General features: G+C 44.3%; 1 protein-coding gene across 3 annotated transcripts; it reads right to left on the bottom strand.

The window, feature by feature from the left end:
- Positions 1-1,913: 1,913 nt before the first annotated feature.
- On the bottom strand, positions 1,914-19,233 carry ITIH4 (inter-alpha-trypsin inhibitor heavy chain 4). Of its 3 annotated transcripts, none has more exons than XM_061458333.1 (22): positions 19,084-19,233; positions 17,363-17,523; positions 16,805-16,909; positions 15,996-16,158; positions 15,803-15,913; positions 15,586-15,714; positions 14,639-14,755; positions 13,894-14,062; positions 12,797-12,913; positions 11,248-11,429; positions 10,250-10,432; positions 9,539-9,678; positions 9,054-9,208; positions 8,543-8,575; positions 7,931-7,963; positions 7,135-7,188; positions 6,726-6,764; positions 6,143-6,256; positions 5,423-5,597; positions 3,841-3,995; positions 2,809-2,996; positions 1,914-2,230 (listed from the first exon to the last, which is right to left on the bottom strand). In XM_061458333.1, the coding sequence occupies exons 1-21, from the start codon at positions 19,156-19,158 to the stop codon at positions 2,827-2,829; spliced, it is 2,580 nt and encodes an 859-aa protein (XP_061314317.1). In that variant the 5' UTR covers positions 19,159-19,233; the 3' UTR covers positions 1,914-2,230; positions 2,809-2,826. The 3 variants fall into 3 exon arrangements, with proteins under 3 accessions (XP_061314317.1, XP_061314319.1, XP_061314318.1); XM_061458335.1 differs by having other exon boundaries at positions 1,914-2,235; positions 2,842-2,996; XM_061458334.1 differs by lacking the exon at positions 6,726-6,764.
- Between the last annotated feature and the right edge of the window lie 520 nt (positions 19,234-19,753).

The following is a 19,753-nucleotide window of genomic DNA, read 5'->3' as shown; positions in this document are numbered from 1 at the left end:
TCTTTAATCAGCTGTAGCAATGTAACTGTGGTCTCAAATGGCAAACTACAAATTTCCCTATTATACAACAAGGAGAGAAAGGCTGCATGTGGGAAATGAGAATGCAGACACACATGAGGAAAGAGGAATCTAGTGTGAAAAACAGAGAAGACATAAGATGTGGTGAGTTAAATTGAAAGAACAGACGTAGATGTGAACAATGCAACAGAAAAATCAAAGAGGAATAAAATAGAAGAAAAATACACTCACTGTTAAATTTCTGGGAGAGGCAGGCCTTCTCCAGGGACAAAATCGTTCTCCAGAAGAAGAAATTTTGCAGAAGAAGAAAAAAAAAATCAATTCTTGAAGGGAGGGGGGAGTCCCACAGTGGGTAGATGTCTCTGCCTGCTAAATTCAGGCAAAAGTGATGAAGGAAAACAGTAGTTTCTACAGAAGGTTTAAAGTTACTGAAAAATGAGCAAAGTTCATGCACACGGCAACACCGGGCACAGGCTCAGCTACAGCTTTCCTCTCTTACTTCATGGGGATGAGGCAAATCTCCAGAGGTGGCTGGAGCCTTGTTGGCCATGACTGAATTGTCAGCCAGAAGCTGACCTCAGGGGTTGGAGTCTGCTCTGCATTGCTTCTGCACAGGCTGAGGCACTCCTGCTTACACCAGAGACAGAAAAATCCCCTTTTAATATGTAGTTCTTCCAAGATTCTGGCAAGGTAGGAGATAACCACAAATGTAACTACAGGTAACAATAAGGGGAGAGAGTAGCAGCCAGATGGATTAGTTAGATAGTTAGATAAAACTTTTACTCCTACCGCTGACATGGAGACACCCTATAACTAGAAGCAGGGAGCTTCTAATTTGCAGTAAGTCCGCTGATAAAACCCAGCATCATCAGAATGTAATCCAAACATCAAGTTCAGTTATAACAGAAATAATCTCTAGCCTTTCAAACTGGGCAACCTGTTCATGATCGTAGAATCATAGAATAGTCAAGGCTGGAAAGGACCTTAAGATCATCCAGTTCCAACCCCCCTGCCATGGGCAGGGACACCTCACACTAAACCATCTCACCCAAGGCTCTGTCCAACCCAGCCTTGAACACTGCCAGGGATGGAGCATTCACAACCTCCCTGGGCAACCCATTCCAGTGCCTCACCACCCTAACAGGAAAGAATTTCCTCCTTATATCCAATCTAAACTTCCCTGTTTAAGTTTGAACCCGTTACCCCTTGTCCTATCACTACAGTCCCTAATGCAGAGTCCCTCCCCAGCATCCCTATAGGCCCCCTTCAGATACTGGAAGGCTGCTCTGAGGTCTCCACGCAGCCTTCTCTTCTCCAGGCTGAACAGCCCCAACTTTCTCAGCCTGTCTTCATACAGGAGGTGCTCCAGTCCCTGATCATCCTCGTGGCCTCCTCTGGACTTGTTCCAACAGTTCCATGTCCTTTTTATGTTGAGGACATCAGAACTGACAGCAAGTCAGGGGCTGCTCTGCAGCAATTCTCTGTCTGCTCTGCAGGTGTTTGTAAAACAGCCTCCAGAACTCTGCTATGACAAGTGGGACCGCAGCCAGTGCGGGTCACATTCCCCCCTATGTGCCTACTGCTAATTTCATCGTCTTTCAATGTTGTTACAAACCCATCTCTAGAAGAACCTTAACACAGCAAGACTGAGGTTTCCCCTGTTCCCCCATAAAATAAAGAGATAAATGGTAAACTAATCCTGCTCTAAACTTCCCAAAACACACAGTTCAAGAGCGTTATCAGTTGTAACTGCCTCAAGAGTGCACATCTTAGAAATCTGTTGCTGTCTATGCGACACATTTGTGGATTTATTTGACAAATTGTTGGGCTGGGTGATGCCACTACTTGTTTTTAGTTGGAAACCTAAGTCCATGTGTTCATATCAGACTGGGAGCTGATAATGTTAATTTTATTCAGTCCATTCACATAAATCTTCAGCAACACAATCCCATTGAGTATTACGAACCAGTTTAAAATAACAAGCAAGCACATTCTCATCTTGAAAGTGTAATTATTTCAAGGTAAAAGATTTGTTTTGTATACAGTAACAGGTAAGGCTTTAACTGTGTGGTTTTCTTGATGAGAAAAAGTATTTGGAAGAGCATCATTTGCATAGTTTTCTTTCCCAGAATACTCTTTTCTAGGGAGTTAGATCTATTGACCAGCAGGAAACAGGTTCACTGGCTGACTCAAGGCTCTAATCGTTCTTGTACTGCCTGAAAAAGAATCAAAGCAAGAAAAATTTGGGATAAAATGATCAGAGAGCAGGCCCAGAATTGACCTTATGCTTGCAGATGGTACCAGAACCCCACGTGGCCCAGCGAGGACCTCTCCACTCCCAGCTCTGGAGGTGGTGGTGATGGGGGCACAGGGACAGAAGCTGCACACTCACAGCATTTCTTCCACACCGCAGAAACTTGCTAAAAGCAGCTGAGGTGTAAACATTGTTTCTCATGGTAAATAGAGCTGAGGAAACACCCTCCCCTGTCCTTATGAAGGAGGCAGCAGAACCTTACTTTACTTGGCATTTCTTATGAAAACTGGAGCCCCAGGTTATGATCTCATCTTTCCAGGCTGTCTAGATCCTTCTGAAGGACAGCACAGCACCCTAGGGTATCAGCCACTCCTCCCAGTGTATCGTCAGCAAACTTGCTGAGGAGGCACTCTATCCCTTCATCCAAGTTACTGATGAATAACTTAAACAAGACTGGACCTAGTACTGACCCCAAGGACCACCACTAGTTACACGTCTCCAACTAGACTGTGCCCCCGACCACAACCCTCTGAGACCCAGCATTCAGGCAGTTCTCAATCCACCTCATCGTCTGCTTGTCCAGCCAGTGCTTCCGGAGCTTGCCCAGGGGGATGCCAAGGGAGACAGTGTCTAAAGCCTTGCTGAAGTCCACGGAGGAGTCTTTCATCAGCTCTCTGATTCATGTTGGAATTGTTCTCAAATCGTGCTTTTGAATAAAATTGACCTAAGGAACAGACACACATTATTTTAAAATAGGAAAAACTCTGAAAATTGCTGTTCATTTAACCCAAATGACAGCTGTAGCGCCGAGAAAGCAGCTTGCTGCCCCAGGAAACAAACCAACATAACATTTCTAACACTTGGAAGCTCCCTCAGCAAGCTAAGAACATTCCTGTGTTTCAGCTGTGATCTGTTATCCCTAACACTCCTCCACAGAGAGATGCAGCCTCACTCTGATGGCTTTTCACAGGGTTTTGGGGGTTTAGAATATGCAACCTCTGTGTCTGTGAAGTTTTTGAAACAACTTCAGCTTCAGTGCCACCAGGATTTTTGAAGCTGGGATGCTCAGCACCAGCTGGCTTTCATTTTCTAACCCTGACTGCTTACGATTTAATGTCCATTATTTATAGTCCACTATTTGACATCAAGTGAATGTGCTGCATAAATTATGTCATTCCACAGCACTGTTGAGGTTAAGCCCAACTATTATTTTAGTCTTATTGTAACATATTCTAAACCAATCATAGTCAGTAGAAAAGTACTACGTTATGTTTCCAGCGTAAAACCTCCCCTCTTGCAGAGCAGGGCCCACTGTGCAGTGAGAGGTGATGTTAGACACCTGAAAAGAGCAAATTAAATATAAAGCCTCTCTGGAACCCCTGGAATTACAGCATTCCCTCTGCCTTGCCTGCCCACTGCTTTTCATAAGAGCTGGTCAGGACGCAGGGAAGTAAAGTCTGAATAAGGGCTTATGATGTGGCTGAACCCCCCATACACACCCAGTATTTTCATTTCAGGAGCTTAGTTACAAGACCACTCTGTGTACACACATCTGTAATGATACGTACCCAGAGCTCCACTGACTTTCTCAGAGAAACGGTCAGTGTTCAGGAAATGCAGCCCAAGGAAATCCTCTGGGAACTTTATGAGGGAAATTTTCACCGTGACTGTATCAGACAATGATGCTGTAACGCTCCTTTCCTTTTCAACTGAGATGCTCAGCCTGGGAAGGAAATAATGACATTATTTCCAAGAAGAAAATGAAGAACAATCTGCATTTGTTGTCTATAGATAGACATTCATTAATTAAAAGAATTTACGTACTATGTCTCCTTGCAATTGCATTTTTCATGATGGTGATTATTTTTAAGCTGGAAAATATTAAGTGGCATGACCTTTTCTCTCTACGCTGCACAACTGATGTTTTTCATATCAGGTTACATACAAGTATACCAGAGAAAAACTTGTTGCTGATGAAAACACCTTATTATCCATAATGACAAGAAATACTTGGATGGAAAAAACCAAAATATTTTTCACCATTTTAATGAGACCAGATAAAATAATTCTATCTATTTTATCAACAAGTCCAATACTTTTCTCTTGGCTATTTCACAGGTTTTTTCAGACCTTGCCTTCCTTCTAAGCCATTCATTTTTTTTTGACCCAGGTGGGCTTGCAGAACACGCACATTCACTGCAGTTTTCTCCCCTGCAGACCAGGTTAGGTACAAACACCCCTGCGTATGCTGGTGTACAAAGCGCTGCAACTGCAAAGGTGCTGGTTTGAAGCAGGAGGATCATTCTGCTTGGCAGACAACAAACTAGAGAGGGGCAGAAACCCAACATGTCCCTGGCTCCATTTGGATTGCAAAAATAATCGAAAGTAACTGGTTTAGGACTTCTGTTATTGCCTAGAATGGGTTGTAAGGGAAGGAGTGCGGTGTGTCCTGTGCCCCACACTAACGGCAGATCCCCCCCGAGGTTTATTCCAGCAATGCAAAAAGCTGGTGGAACTAGTTACATTCTGCTCTTTCCTGTGGCAGTGAAGGATTCTGCTCTAATTAGTTTGACAATAAATTCTGCATTTAAAGTACTCTCTCCAGCAGCGGGCATTTAGTCACAGACAGCTATTCAAACACATTCTGCCTGTCCATAAACACGGTCAGCTGGCCAGATGTGAGCTGTTGCTAAAACAGAGGAGAAAAACCCCTTCAGCCTGTGTGGAGCCAGCTGATACATAAAAAGAGACAGTGAATGTCAAAGCCATCACTTCGCAGCGCTCACTCTGCAGCGGGAGGAACACAAAGGGTCTGGTGGCAGCTGGCATGGCAGTGGCACGGGGGCTGCGATGTGCCCCAGCGGGTCCTGTCCTTTGGAAGATGAATGTTCTGCCTGTGACGTCAAAGCAGAAAGGCAGGCTGAAAGTGCAGTGTCTGATTCTATTACACAGGCCTGGAGAATTCAAATCAAACCTTTTGTGCTCTCTGTATCTGAAGTGGAGGACTGTGAAGGTGCCCTACTTCCGCTCCTGATGAGTTACTCGTGGGACAGGACATTTGGAAGCACTTACTTGAAGCAAACATGAAGCAGAGGCCTGGATGAAGAAAGATCTGTCAAGTCTGGGAAAGGACAGGGTAATGTTCCTTACCCCTGCATGGTGGCGGTGGCCGACTCTGTCCATGGCAGCCGAGTGCTCTCGTTGTTGTGGCGCAGGACGATTGCATCTGTAGAGACGTGGATTTGGGCGGGGGGATTCGCATAGTTGATTTCAAAGTGCACAAAGTGGTTTGTTCTGTCTCCAAGTTTCCCCGTCACAGTGAGCCCTTTAATGACATTAACAAAAAACTGTCAAGTGACTGTGCTTTAAGGTGTGAGTGATCTCCATAAAGCGGCTTCAGCTTTGCTGCTGAAACGCATCCGGGGTCTCAAACCTAGTTCTGGGAGGCACAGTACTGCAGGCTTCAGCTCCATGTGCCCCAAGACTGCCGTGGGGTCACCAGAGTCTGAGCACAGGACCACAGCAAACTGCAGTCTGTAAAGAGCATGCATCTTTCCATTAGCAGGTAGGATACATCCTAGGAAGCTCCAAAGGCTGGGCAGCAGAAAACCCTAAAGACCACGGCTGTGACACGAGCAGAAGGAGGTGACCATCAACTGGACCCGTGAGAAGTGCCCTCAGCTGTTGCACAGTGGAAGTTGATATTGCCTAACAGAAAGGAAAAATTAAGCACAGCCTCTTGGATCGCTGCAAGGCAGCAGGTGTCATATCATCCTTCACAAAAGGGGGTGACCCCCAAAACACCAACTACTCTCATAGACCAAAGTGATTCTCCTTGTCCTTGATATCTAGGGAATGGGGCTCACTCACCTTGCTCTGGATCTGACAGCAGGTGGATGGAGGGCTGGGCTTTTCCATCGGTATTTAAACAGACTATTTCATTTTGTTTGGGTGATTGGAGGAGAAGCTGTGAATGAACGTTGACTGAAAAGCCAGAAGAACAATGTTAGAATGCAAAGAAAACTCTAACCTGTGCCCTTTGGATGGGCACAGCAAAATTACATAGTCAATTCATACCTAAACCACTAGTTTTAACCTCTATAGAATAGAATGATTAAAATCAACATAGTAATGATTATTGAAGAGCAGACCCAGGCACAGCACCTTGATATGAATGAAAAGAACAGATTTTTAAACTTAGGGTTTAGTAAAGTCAATGAGCTCTTAAAAAAGCCAAGGTTGAAGATAACCAATGCAATATAATGTATGTCCTTGTGCCAGAGAGGCTTTCTCATGGGATATTTTTCACTTATGTGGAAAGAACTAGCCAAGGTTTGCTTGAAGGTAAAAGGGTTTTTCATAGAGTTGATGCAGTCAGAAAAAAAATAGACGAAAACCTGTACATTACAGTCACATTAATTATTACAAAGGAACCAGTATATTCAGTACTCACCAACAGGTTGTGCTCTCATTCTTTTTCTTTGCCTGCCAACTGAAATACTTAAAATTATTCTGTTATGAATAGTAATTTCTCCTTATTATGATGTTTATTAATTCTTCTTAATAAGAAGAGTTTGATGAAACATTTTCCTTTAAGTTGGCTAATTCACCAGGAAGAACACTATGACAGAAGCCTTTACAGCAGAGCTCTTCACCGACTTCTATGGAGAGCTTTGCTTCAAACAGGGTGTACCAATGGGGAAAAAAAGCACAACATCCAATGCCTGCTTCTCATAGGATCAACACTGGGACATGCCCAGCCTGAGCTGCAGGAGGGTTTAGAGCTGTGTTTTTAACAGCTACCACATTGAACCCAGCGCACCCACCCCAGCTCCTCTTGGCACACAACTGTGAATAACTACCTACTGACAACAGCTTCTTGTTGCTGCCAGATTGGGGCTCAGAGCGCCATCGACCTGAAATAAAAGGTTTTTCCAATGTTTGGTTGGTCTGGGGCCATGCCTTGCATCTCCCTCCCCACCCTTTAACACAGGGAATCTCCCATTAGTTGCCCACTGGCTTTTTTGGATACAGCCACAGGTGCGAACGTGAGGATCCTATGCAGGAGAGCAGAGAGCGCAAGCTCTGCACTATGGGAGCTTATGGAGATGCTGAGCTCTGCCTGCAGCACGCTGGGACTTCCCCCTTGCAGGACAGGCATTGCCATTGTGCCCCACACTGGCTTCACATGGCGAACCCCGGGATGGTAAATAGTACTTTTTTGTTGATGTTCATTTCCTTCATAGATCACAGAATGGTTTGGGTTGGAAAGGACCTTAAGATCATCTAGTTCCAGCCCCTCTGCCGTGGGCAGGGATGCCTTCACCCTAGACCATGTTGCCCAAGGCTCTATCCAGCTTACTAGCATATGCTTTTCCGGGTCTTTTACATTTATTTTCAGGAGTGAGTCATACTGATGGTTTTATTTCTGAAAAAGGACCAGATTGTTTCCCTGAAAAGGGACCAAGATTGTTTTCAAAAGCTTGCAGTTAATTATAAAATATCTGCAGCCCGAAATACATATAATAAAACCTCAACTGTGTATCAAGTGGGCATCCACTATCAAAGCGTATTTATTAAAGGAATGTTGCTATCAACCTACGTACTAAATGAACTTTATAACATTACTCTGAATATAAACAAATGAGAAGCACTTACCAGGAAGTGATGCACTCCTCAGTTTGTAAGCATCTGGAGAAAGAAAAGAGTACCTGTATTTTATCCATGATCATATTACATACCCTATGGGACTGTTTCAAACACCAAATCTGTAATTCTCCAGCTGCCTTCCTTTCCCACCTATAAAAGCATTGCCATTATGATATCATAGCTGAGATTATCAGATTAATTATGCTGGAAGTCATTTATAGTCAAACAGATCTATTATTTCCAGAAAGAGAGAAAAGCATTGACCTAAATCACCCTCAGAACTCATTCCAAAATATCTTGAGCTTAATTTTCTGATAGATGCTTGGCACACAGCAGGAAGAAGCAGGAGCATCATCAGCACCATTCACTTGAAGAACTACTTATCCTCATAAGTAAAGACAATTTTGACCTTACAGACTTTCTGAATGGAAGATTTTCTCCCTTTGACCATGTTATCCACCCAAACCCCACACAGACCGTGGCAGTCATTGCTTACGTTTTGCTTCATATATTATTTTAAATCTCAGCTAATCCCCTCTATAAACAAACACAAGCTTCTTTTTTTTTAATTTCATTAGAGACTATTATGGAAATATGCTACTGGAAAAAGAAAACATTTACCTCCTACTGGAACAGTGTTGCGCTTCTCATTATCTAACACAAAGAAAAGGAACAGGTTAGTGTCATTCAGTCAACAGCGAATTACTTTACCAATGTGCGAACCGGAAAACTGGGACAAGCAGGTGTTGGGCTTCAGGAGATGAGATTTCTGTGTGTTAAAGGCAGACAGAGCACTTGCAAGTGGTGACATGCTTTCCTCCCCTGCATTCACTTTTCTACTTTAATGCTACAGTGGCAGTGGCAGGAATGCTGAGTACCAGCTGTTCAATTACTTTTAATTAATATTTAAACAAACTATTTTCCATTTCAACCAGAGTGCCCATTTCACCACTTCACCTTTTAAAACAACTCCTGTATGTTTTATCTGGAAGGATGCTAGTCCCTGAAATCCTGCCTCCAATGGGGCTTATTACTGTGTCCTATCACTAGAAAATGAACTATACTGGAGGTCAACAACAAATCCTCAATAACAGCAGCATATTTCAAGGGGACTGTTTTATGCCTCATTTACCAGCTTCAGTGGGTTTGTTCGCCAGGCCTGTCTGCTCTTGGTCAGCTGGTTTGGTGACCACCATGGAAGTGAGGGGTGTAACAAAGCTGTACCGCAGAGACAGCTCCAACGCTTGAGCCTCCAGGGTTTTCTGGTCCTCTTCTTGTGCTGAAATACTAAAGTCTGTGTTAATAATGAAGAAATAACATAGAGACTATGAGCAGCTCATCTTCAGATTCTTTTTCATATTCATATCATGTATTTCAGAGTAATGTCAAGAAGAATATTTTCTATTACATTTTCGTGGGTGTATATACATCTATATACACACATTTAATGATACAGGGCTGTCATAAACTGAAAGGCACCTCATGTCCCTCATACAGGCATGTAGTGTTCTTCCAGTATACTGTGTTTTTACTACTATCTACAGAAATATTTCGTTGTGGTTCTTTCATTTGTATTTTGAGTTAGAAATTCGTAATAGGAAGCATGAAGACACTCACGATTTTTCCAGCAGCTGCTGAATGGTTAAGTAAGCCCACAGTCTCTCTATGAAATTTCCAAAGATGTAACTTTGATTTTGAAATACTTGCTCCTTCTCTTTGACATTTGTTTCTTCTTTAAGAGTCAAGTCACTAGAATGCTAAAGTGGGAGAAAACTGACTGTCAAAAGAAGAGTTGCAGATTTCTGTTAAAATCACATTATTAGACTTCAAATAGCATCTTCCAGTACCAAAGTGCCCTTTTTGTCCTTCAATTTTGTCCTTTCCCATTGAAAAATGCAACTCCAAACTACCAAAGCAGCATGTATTTTGGATCTATGTTTATGAACTTGAAACAGTGTTGAAAAAAAGAAGGTAATGAAATTGTTCTATTTCATTATTTTTGAGATGAATAATTCATATTTCCTTCTTTATTCTAAAAATACAAGCCAGTTCCTAAAAACGCTTGAAAGGCCAAAATAGTATAGTTTTGAAAGGATTAAAATTACCGTTTGCTTATTTGTGGATATACTGCAAGGTTTTTATTTCGCAGTAAATTCAGGAGAAGAAAATTGCTGGAATTCTCAAGCATTTTCCCCAAATGGGAAAGCAGCACAGTGCCCAAATGCAGAGAACACGTACTGCACACAGAAGACTTCCTCAAGTCTTCTAGTGAACTATAAAAGACAGAAGGGTTATACATTTTTCGCAGTTAGTAAACCAAGCACTTACTGACTGAGCTTTGATTTCGACTGGCAAAAGATCAAGCTCATTGCTAATTTTCCCAGATACAACAATTTCAGATCCTTCAAAAAACAGCTTGAAATCGTTCTTTGTTAATCCCTCGATGGCATTTTCTGGATACTGCATTTCAATTTTCTTTAGTATTGGGGTAGCCACTTCTTGATAAAACCCCTAAAGAGAAGCAGAGAGTGCACACATGACTGCAAAATTATGCAAAACAATATACTGAATGTCTAAAACCCCTTTAAAAAGAAGGGAACAAAGCTTTTCCTTCAGCAGTGTGGGACTGCTGCTAGGAAAAACCCCATACGTATTTCTTCAGCACACCTTCTGTAACCAGGCTTGAGATGCCATATGAACACTTTACATAGGAATTCAGATATCCAACCAGGATGCCCATCCTATTCAGTCAGGTGTTTTGCTTTAGCCCCTTTGAAATCTGATTTCTTTTAAACTTGACTAATCCTGAGGATGAATCCTTCTCCTTCTGGACTGGGGCTCGCATGAAGCAAATCCAGGCAAAAGAGGTGGAACTGGCTTCCCACAAAAGAGAACATCTCCGAAACAGCTCTCCAAATGGACAGGAAAGATCCAGGCTGGTGGTATTGCAGAGCCAGTTTGCCTGTATGTGCCTCAGACTACCTGCTGAGTTTTAGGGAAACCATAGGAAACAGCTTCCAACGGTGGAGCTTCAAGGGGTTTAGAATAGGATCCAAGACCAGATGTTTTCTCAGCATCACGTCCCCTGGACAATCGGTTTTTTTTGCAGAGGTACAGAAATGTGTGAGCTCCCAGGTTTGTCCAAACACATTTGAGGATGACCTGAATCGTGGTTAGGGTACAAACCCTCAGATGCTCCCAGACTGCTTCCCTCCCTCCCCAAAATCACCAGATAAACTAGACTCCAGCTCTCTATCTCAGAAAATATTCGAAGACACAAGCCATAGCTGATAAATGTTTTCTTTGCCATATTCCTTAGTCCTGACCTGGAGCTGCAAGGCTGCATCAGCATTTTCATATATACGACGTGCTATTCCCCCATTGCTTAGGGCCATTTTCTCCAGGAACTTGTAACTGACATCAAACCCGAAGCCAAGGCAGAAGAGAGCATATTTCCCATTGACTGCTTTCTGGATGTTTTCTTGAATAACTTCCACATTACTCTCACCTGGAATTGAAACAAAAATATACACTTGTTTGGTTGGGGTTTTAAAAAGTAGAAGACAGCGGCAGGTTTAACGGAAAACTCTTCCTAAAGCCTTTTAGAAATTATTCAGAATAAAGTCTTGAAAATATATGAGCTAGAATTCCAGTAATTGAGTTGAAGATGAAAGCATCGCTCTGCATACGGAGTGCCAGAACCTCATTCTCCCCCCTTAATGACTTTTACTAGCTCCTACTTATGTTGTCATGAGTAAGTGCAAAATATTTTACAAGATTCTGGGGGCCAGAGGAGGTTTTTAGGACAAAAGGGACACACTCTGCAAACCAACAGAGCAAGGGATGGAAACACTCGATCAAGCATTGGGAAGACAAGCACCATCCATGAAAATCATGCGCATCAATTCAGAGATTGTATGGAGAGCTTCTCTGTCAGCACTTCCAGGCAGGAGCTGCCTGCAGCAGTATTATGGGAGCAGCTCAGACTTTTTCCCGTTCAGCCTGCCTTACCAAGGAAGGCAATGCACGCAATAACACTGCGTGCGTTCACCTGGCACTCCACACTGGCCTGATTTCCAGCCAGCTTGTGGATGTGTGATGTGCCTGGGGATACCTGAGACTCACGGTGGCTGTGCTGAGTAGGCAGCACCATGAGATGAATTATATCTAACAAGAAAACCCGAAACAAATAAACTGACCCCAAGCCAGTAAGGATCACATGATGTGAAAGGCAGAATGATCTTCTTAGAAGGCTTACAACCGAATTGGTATGACTGGACTAGAAGAGATACTGGTTGCCACACAGAACTTAGATCAGCTTCTGTTCAGAACAAGCGATGTTTGTGCCATTGCATTGGGAGTTACTGTTTATTTAATGCAACGTTTTTATCTCAACCCTCTGTTTGTGCTATCACAGCTAATTACTAGTTAAGAGCTAGACGTGGAAAAGAATATAAAACAAGAGACCCTTTAAAATATCTCAAGTTTGGGTCAAGGAGGGTGGAAAAGCATAAGCAATACCTCTCAAACGGGACCAGACATAATATATGCAAAATGTCCATGTGTTTGCTCTGGCTGTATTTTACTTTCACGTTTCAGCTGTGCCTGGAGTATCTCCAACAATTCCTTCAAGTTTATAAACTGGGAAGTCAATGGTATTTACCAAAACTGTTCCCAGCTAAATGACATGTAGTCATGGGTGGGCACTTCCTACAGCCCTTGCCATAGCCCTGTCACAATCATCCTCTCTGGAACGACCCAGCCTGCTTATAACAAAGCTCTTTTGAAGCATAAGCTACATCTACCACGCTGGGATGCAAGTGTAAAAGATGTAACGAATCCAGGAGAGAAAGGGCTGAGCTAGTATTTACTCACCAGAAGTGGGCTGGCCATCCGTCAGCAAAATTATCATGGAGACACTCCGTTCCGGCAGCCCCTCAGCTTTCTCCAGCCCACTCACAGCAGTCAGCAGGGCATGATTGATATCTGTGCCTATAATGAGAAAGCAAGCATGGCTCACCTGCAAAGATCATCACCTGAAGAAATCAGTGCATTTCATCCACAGAGGCCCTGCACACCTATCTAAAGTTTTCTGCAGGAAGCAATCCTTCAGAGAGATGAGGATTCGGGGCTTCAGCCTACTCGGCTTAATTATGGTGTATTATATTGCAGTGACAATGGTTGAGTATTCTTTTGGGATTGTTTTCCACACATATGTCATGGGAAATACAAACATGTCTAGAGCCATTAGAAAGTGCTTAAATAAATACACTGTCATCTGTCAACCCACGTTTCAGAACCGCCTCTTAGTCTTATTTGAGAAGTCAAAGGAAAGAGCTGTGCGCAGATGGCTTTGGTGCTGGTCACACCTGGGATAAAAAACCCCTACGTAAATACCAATAGCATAACATTAACAGGAGATGGAGCCTTTAGATGTGCTTAAAACTAAATAAAACAGAGCGCACCGAGTTGTGCAGCACTTGAAATGCTTCATGCCTATTGTGACTGGTTTGTTTCTGTAGTGTGGCTTACACAGGTGTATGACTTCGGATGCATTTTATTTTGCAAGGGGACCCTTGATATTTAAAAAAAAATTAAAATAAAATAAATAGCAAATCGTTGTCAAATATTGACTGAATTGCCGTTTTCCTGTAGGAAAAAAAAAGGTACTATTGGGAAATCTTCCAGCCACCTCTGTTCTAAAAATCTGAAACAAAACTTTGTGGCTTGTATGGCTCATAGATCTGATGCAACTGTCTCTCTTTATCCTTATCACAATGTAGTCACCAATCTGTCCACTCCCATGTCCAGTCTTTCTCTCCCACCCTTAAGCATTAAAATACTCACTTGCTTTGTGAACCCTGATGGCAGCTCTGTGCCAGTATACAATTCATAAGAACGCTTGTTTTCTAAGCAATACGTTACGTTGGGTGACAGGCTGTGGTTACAAGCATCTAGGTGGTGCCTTGTACCTCCACTAGCAGACAGAGTTTGCACAAATCCTGCAGCACTCGCCACGTTCTCTGCAGTGGCTGGCAGCAAAGAGCTCTTCCACTCCACCACTTTGCTGTTAAAGGTGACAAAGCTGAAATGATCTTCTGGGCGGAGGTCCTGTAAGATCTTCAGCAGGGCATCCCTAGTCTGTTCCAAGGAGAAAACAGTCACTTTGAACATTACTACTTGCTTGTCAGAACCAGGACTGGAATTGCTGTGTCATAAGGGGGTTTCCCAGCAGTACTATTTGAGATGCAGCCCAATGCTCTTACGTAGTCGCAATGGCATTTTCCAGGTTGAGACCACCAGAAGTGTCTGATTCACTTAACTTGCAGACACAGAGACACCCATGAGGGCTGTAGTGGACTCGTCTGCTCCCTAGCAAAGCTACATGCAGAGTCATCAAGAAAGGGAAACCAGACAACTGGATTCTTTAAAATTCATTTTAAAAAATCAGAAATTATTATTCTGCAAAGAAACAGGAAAATTGCTCTCTGCCTTGATGTCTGCTCTCTGCCTTGTGAGAGCAGCCGTATCAGAAAAGTGTTGCTCTTTAATAGCCCAAATCCGTGCACGCATATTTTCAAGTGTTTCTCTCTGTCTGAGAATGTTGCTGTCTACAAAACCAGTGTGTATTTCTGAAGTGAGATTCACAGCCACTTCCTCCAAAGGCTGCTCTGTGTGACCGGCACAAGCAGAGATCAGTACTTTGAGGTACATTACCTGTTCAATTTTTCTGCCTGCCATGGAGCCACTTCGATCTATAACAAAGATGACATTTTTGGGAAACACTGGCATTTCTTGGGGTGCAAAGTAATGCACAAAATACCCGTTGACAATCTGAAATACAGAATGGGAAATCATGAATGAAATTCCATCTAACTAACTAAATATTGCATCTTCAGATTCTGGCATAGCCAGAAGGGGGGATGCATGCTCAGCATTCTGTTCTTCTAGATAAGCTCAAATCAAAGAAATACTAAAATATATTTCCTAGCTGGAAGCAAGACAATCTGTAGAAAGCAGATTACAAGAGAACAGTGCATGTATGTATTATACACCTCTGCCATACGTATATCTGCATTATCACTGTATGTTACTTCTTCATTATCACCTATGAGCACATCTCTGCTCACTGACTGACTGCCATCTTTTAGCACATCCATGCATGCTTCATTAGTGAAACGGTATGCAAAAGAGTGCACTTTATTCCCCAGGATATGCATTGGTCCATAAATATTTTTAAGTTCCTGGCCTCTTTAGCTGTGCCTCAGTTGTCACAAAAAATAAATCAAGCAGTCATTTCAATAGTTACATAAAGCACATCCCTCTAAACTTCATTTACAAGAAGCTACAAATACACCTTAGATCAGCCAAAATAATAAAAATAAATGTAGAGGGACATCTATAAGGAGTAGATTTGGTATGGAATCAAAATTTGAAAGCCTGATTCTTTCTTTTTTCATGGATGACCCATTCCTGCATTGTGCCTGGTGTCGCTGGGGATTTACTGACTATGGCCATCAGTTCCTGCAGACCCTGGATTAACGGAAAGAGCTTTTCCTGTCACTCCTGGTGTTTCAAAGTAACTGTTGCTGGTTTTCTGATTGCACTTCGCATTCAGACATATCTGTGATCTGAAAACGTTTGTATTTCTATTGCTTTTTCACCTGTATATCACCTGCAGCGGCATCCCTCTTAACATCGTAACGCACAACAAAATCACCATTGAGGAGGGTTTCATCAAATTCAGGGTTCATCTTCTGTTGATCCACAGTCGGCTTAAATAAAACATGAGCCTGCGAGCAATCAGGAAAAAAAAAAAGATTTAAAGCAGCGCATCTTAAAGCTGCCCCCGGCAGCAACGTCTGGCAGCGGCTGCTTTACCTTGGTTTCGTTCTGCACTTTGGTGAGCGCCTTCGTTAACTCGTTTGTCATGAACGTGCTGTCTGCCTCCAAGAAGCGTATGCCCTGTGGCTCGAAGACGTGCACATCAATCTGCCGGGGGAGAAGCCGGCATCAGCGCCGGGAGGGACCACGGCCGTGCCGCCTGCCCGGCCCTCGCGGGAGGACAGCTCACCTGGAAGTGCTTCACGAGCTGCTTGGGTCGGACCTTGATGAGCAGCTCGAACTTCCCCAGCTGCCGCTTCAACAGCTCCTCGTACGTCAGCTCAAAAGTGACTTTGCTGGCAGCTGCAATGCCGACAGACACGTGGAACTGCTCCAGCTTTCTGCCTGTGATTCTGCAGGGGCAAGCAGAGCTTTACCTGCTGAAGGGAAGGGTTGCTCGTGGTGGCCGGAGTTTGTGACCTGTGCTAAGTAACGGCCAAGGGGCCGCATGGAATAATAGAAAAGTAGCAGTAAATCCTGTTCATCACATAAAGACTTTTCACATTGCCTGCAGTGCTGTATACATCGCATACATCACAACAGCACGCCACGGCTGCTGCACAGGCAAGCTGAGAAGTGAAGCAGAAGTAAAGCAGACTGGGATCAAGAACTGGGAATGAATACATGGGGAAGCACAGATTAAATGTGTCCCAAAAGCCTGACGTCTGCTCAAGTACCATGGTGTCCTGTGCTTGCAGGGAAGCAGGCTCAATGACTGAGCATCATCCCAAGACCAGCAAGGTGCTCCTGCGTGATGGCAAGTCCCAGAGGAACGCTAAATAGTGACACCTCCCACTGAAGCCCATTGCAGTATCAGACATAAATCATATACATGTGTGAACATAAATATATATATATATACACACACAGAGTCCCTCCCAACAAGAACCCAAGGCTGCTTTTCACATTTATCTCTATCACATTAAATCCTGGCTCCCCCAGCTGAAGGAGAAGCCAAGGAAGGGCATTGGAGCAGGATTACTCAGGGCAGCAACATACCTGACAAGGCCGGCGCTCTGCCCGTGTGAGACTGCGCTGTCATACTCCTTTTGAGCAGAAGCTTTTTCCTTTATTATTCCTGGGTATACTTTACCATCGATGGACCTGTTTGGTTGCCATAAAAACCAATTAATATTAGGAAAGCAAGGAGAGGAGTGCTGCATTTCATAGCCCTCGGGGCATGAGCAAGGGGTACTGTTTGGCTCCCACATCCCACCCCATCCAGAAGGATGTCAGTAGCTACGACCACAACACAGCCCTCCTCCTTGCAGGGTCTCGGGGAGGCTGGAGCAGGAGGAACACCACCACTGAGCATGTTTGTCATCCACCGTGTGGCAGCAGCAGCCTTGCCCTCTCTACCTTATAGAATCATAGAACAGATAGGGCTGGAAAGGACTTCTGCTGCCTGCTGCTTTGCCACACAGAGCGTTTTGTGCGGGATGCTCCAGAGCTCAGCTCATTGTGCTCTTTTCTCAGCACCCCCTGAGAAAAAAGGGTAAAAGCACCCCCAGTCCCCAGAGCTGCCTCCTTCACACCACCGGTAAGGACTGGGCCTACATGGAGAAGTTGGTGATGAAGGCTGTCTTGGGTAACTCCACTTCAAAGGTGGCCTCTCTGGACTCATTAGCTCGGTTGACGATTTTGCTGGTGATGAGGGTGCGAGCGAATCGTGATGTGACCTTGCAGTCCACGTGGAGGCTGTAGATTTCAGTAACATGCTGGGAAAAAAGGAAACCAGGCTGAAACAGGACCAAAGAGTTTGCTCCTAGCAGCCCTTACCCAGGTGATGTTACTGGAAAAGTCTGATGAAAGAATGAACCGCACAAGGTCCAGCTGGAACTGGGGAGGGTGAATTGTTCGTGTCCAGGCCGGCCATCTGCTCGTTCACATCTCTGCAGCTGCAGCCATGGAAAATCTGCAGCTATGCCTGCCTGTTGTTCCACAGAAGGCTTCTGTCGAGCCCTTTTCTGTGGTCTTCTCTCCTTGGGCTACTCTGCAGTAGCTGCTGTGTCACCACGATACACTAACCCTAACCCTAACCCTAAACCTCAGGAAAATCAGATGCCTCTAAGCATTCGATCCACGGGAAGAGACCTGATGGCATTTTATGCAACTGATTATTTGCTCTCCCAGCTGTTGACTTTGCTGCATGTTTTTCAGCTTGGTGCCTTGTGTCACACACGATGTGAGGAGGTCGAAACCCTGTGTGGGCCTCCAACCTCCCGCTGGTTGCACAAGCAGGGATGCCCTTTGAGCGCTTGTGTTTCTCCTGGTCTGGTGCTTCGTGACGCTCCGAGAAGGGGACTGTCCTGGAGCTGCCTGGAAACACTCCACAGGGAGGCTGGAGTGGGAACTGCCCCTGTAAACACCCTCCTTTTGCCTTTAGGATGTCTGCTTTAAAAGCCCTACCTGTGTTTCAGCAGTGACACTAAGAAGGGTTGATCTGGACACCACCAGCCTCATAATAGCCCAATAGTAAAATAAAAAGGCTCAGCATCAGAACAGTTCACACTCCTGTTTTTACTTTTCTAGCTTCACACATCTTTCGGATGAGCTTTGGTTGTTTTGATAATGCACCTCCTGTGCTTGCTTGCTAACTAATAGCATCCACAAGCACCTTCTTGAAGCTGAAACTCAGAAGCTTGATCAGGCTAAACACGGTCAGTGAGTACCTGGGCATCAAGGCAGGAGGTGGCATAGCCGACGCCATGTGAATAATGGATGGCTGTTTCTCTTTTCATTGTATGCTGCCAGAGTACACTCCACCTCCTGCTGCCTACCGACAACCCAGGACAACGGAATTAGCCCCCAGAATATTCCCTGAGAGAACAGTTTCTGATCCTGGCAGTATGGGTGCCTCCCCCTGCCCACCCCCAGCTGGAATCCTCCCTGCCTGGGCTGGGGCTGTCTCTCCCAGGAGCGTCCCTTCCCGAAGGCTTTCTGAGCACCTCTGCTCGCGTTTGCTGCCCCGCCATGCGCAAACCTGGCACCCCCACGACCTGCCCCTGCCTCGCAGAAACCTGCCTGCATTTACACCCTCCTGAATAGGCGCGATGGAAGTACGAGCCTTCCGACATAAGGCTTCCTCTGTTTCTCTAACAATCTAAAGGGCCTTAAGAGGACCCAAAGCTCTAAAATCACACCACCGTAAACCTAACGCTCCACAGGTGCAGCCACCAGAGGAGATACCTGCATTACCTGGCCAGCTACCACAAAACGATGGATCACCACATGAGCAAAGAAGATATTGTCAAAAAGAAATAAAATACAGCAAATACCTTTTGAGCAATAGTTTCTGCTAACACTACGAGTGAGGAAAAGACCATCAATGCGAGCAATGTCCTCTCCTCCATTTTGGAAAGACCAGATTTTCAAATGAAAACTCGGTTGGGCTTAATCAGTTAATGAGTAACTCGTGCTTGGGGATAAGATGTAGGCTCTGAAGAGACCCAGAAACTTAATATTTACATGTTAAACATAGGTAAAACTTGGACTAGGTTAACGTTTATTTGTCCAGCAGACTTTGCTGTTAAACAATAGAATTTGAATGTTTCATAAAGCATAAAACCTTACGTTTTCTTTCTAAACTTCAGGCTCAGTGCGGGATGTGAGACCCAAGGCAGATGAACCGGGCTGTGCAACCACGAGCAGTTTTGCACGCATGAATCTCTACCGTATCCAGGAGTACCAGTTTGAGAGGGCACATCCTTTGTGTTACCTCAAACACACTGGGGCTTTGGAGACTGCTAATACGTGCAACATTTCTGTGAGGTTTTACAGCTGGTGACTTCCACGAGCCTCATGTCTCACTGCCCAACCGGGGGTACAGAGCAGCCCTCTTCAAACACCCTTTTTTGCCTCCTCTGGCAAGCCATGATCCCTGTTTGTCAACTAGCAAAGCCAGCTGTGCTTTGTCTTCAGCTAAGCAGTAAAAAGAAAGTAATCAAC

This window comes from Pezoporus flaviventris, unplaced genomic scaffold (genome assembly GCF_033815535.1).
Source record: "Pezoporus flaviventris isolate CSIRO_AGI_PZ_B2104156 unplaced genomic scaffold, CSIRO_AGI_Pfla_v1 ptg000026l, whole genome shotgun sequence".
Classification (NCBI taxonomy): Eukaryota; Metazoa; Chordata; class Aves; order Psittaciformes; family Psittacidae; genus Pezoporus; species Pezoporus flaviventris.
Note: the sequence above shows the minus strand (reverse complement) of the source record. Positions and strands in the feature narration are given on the sequence as shown.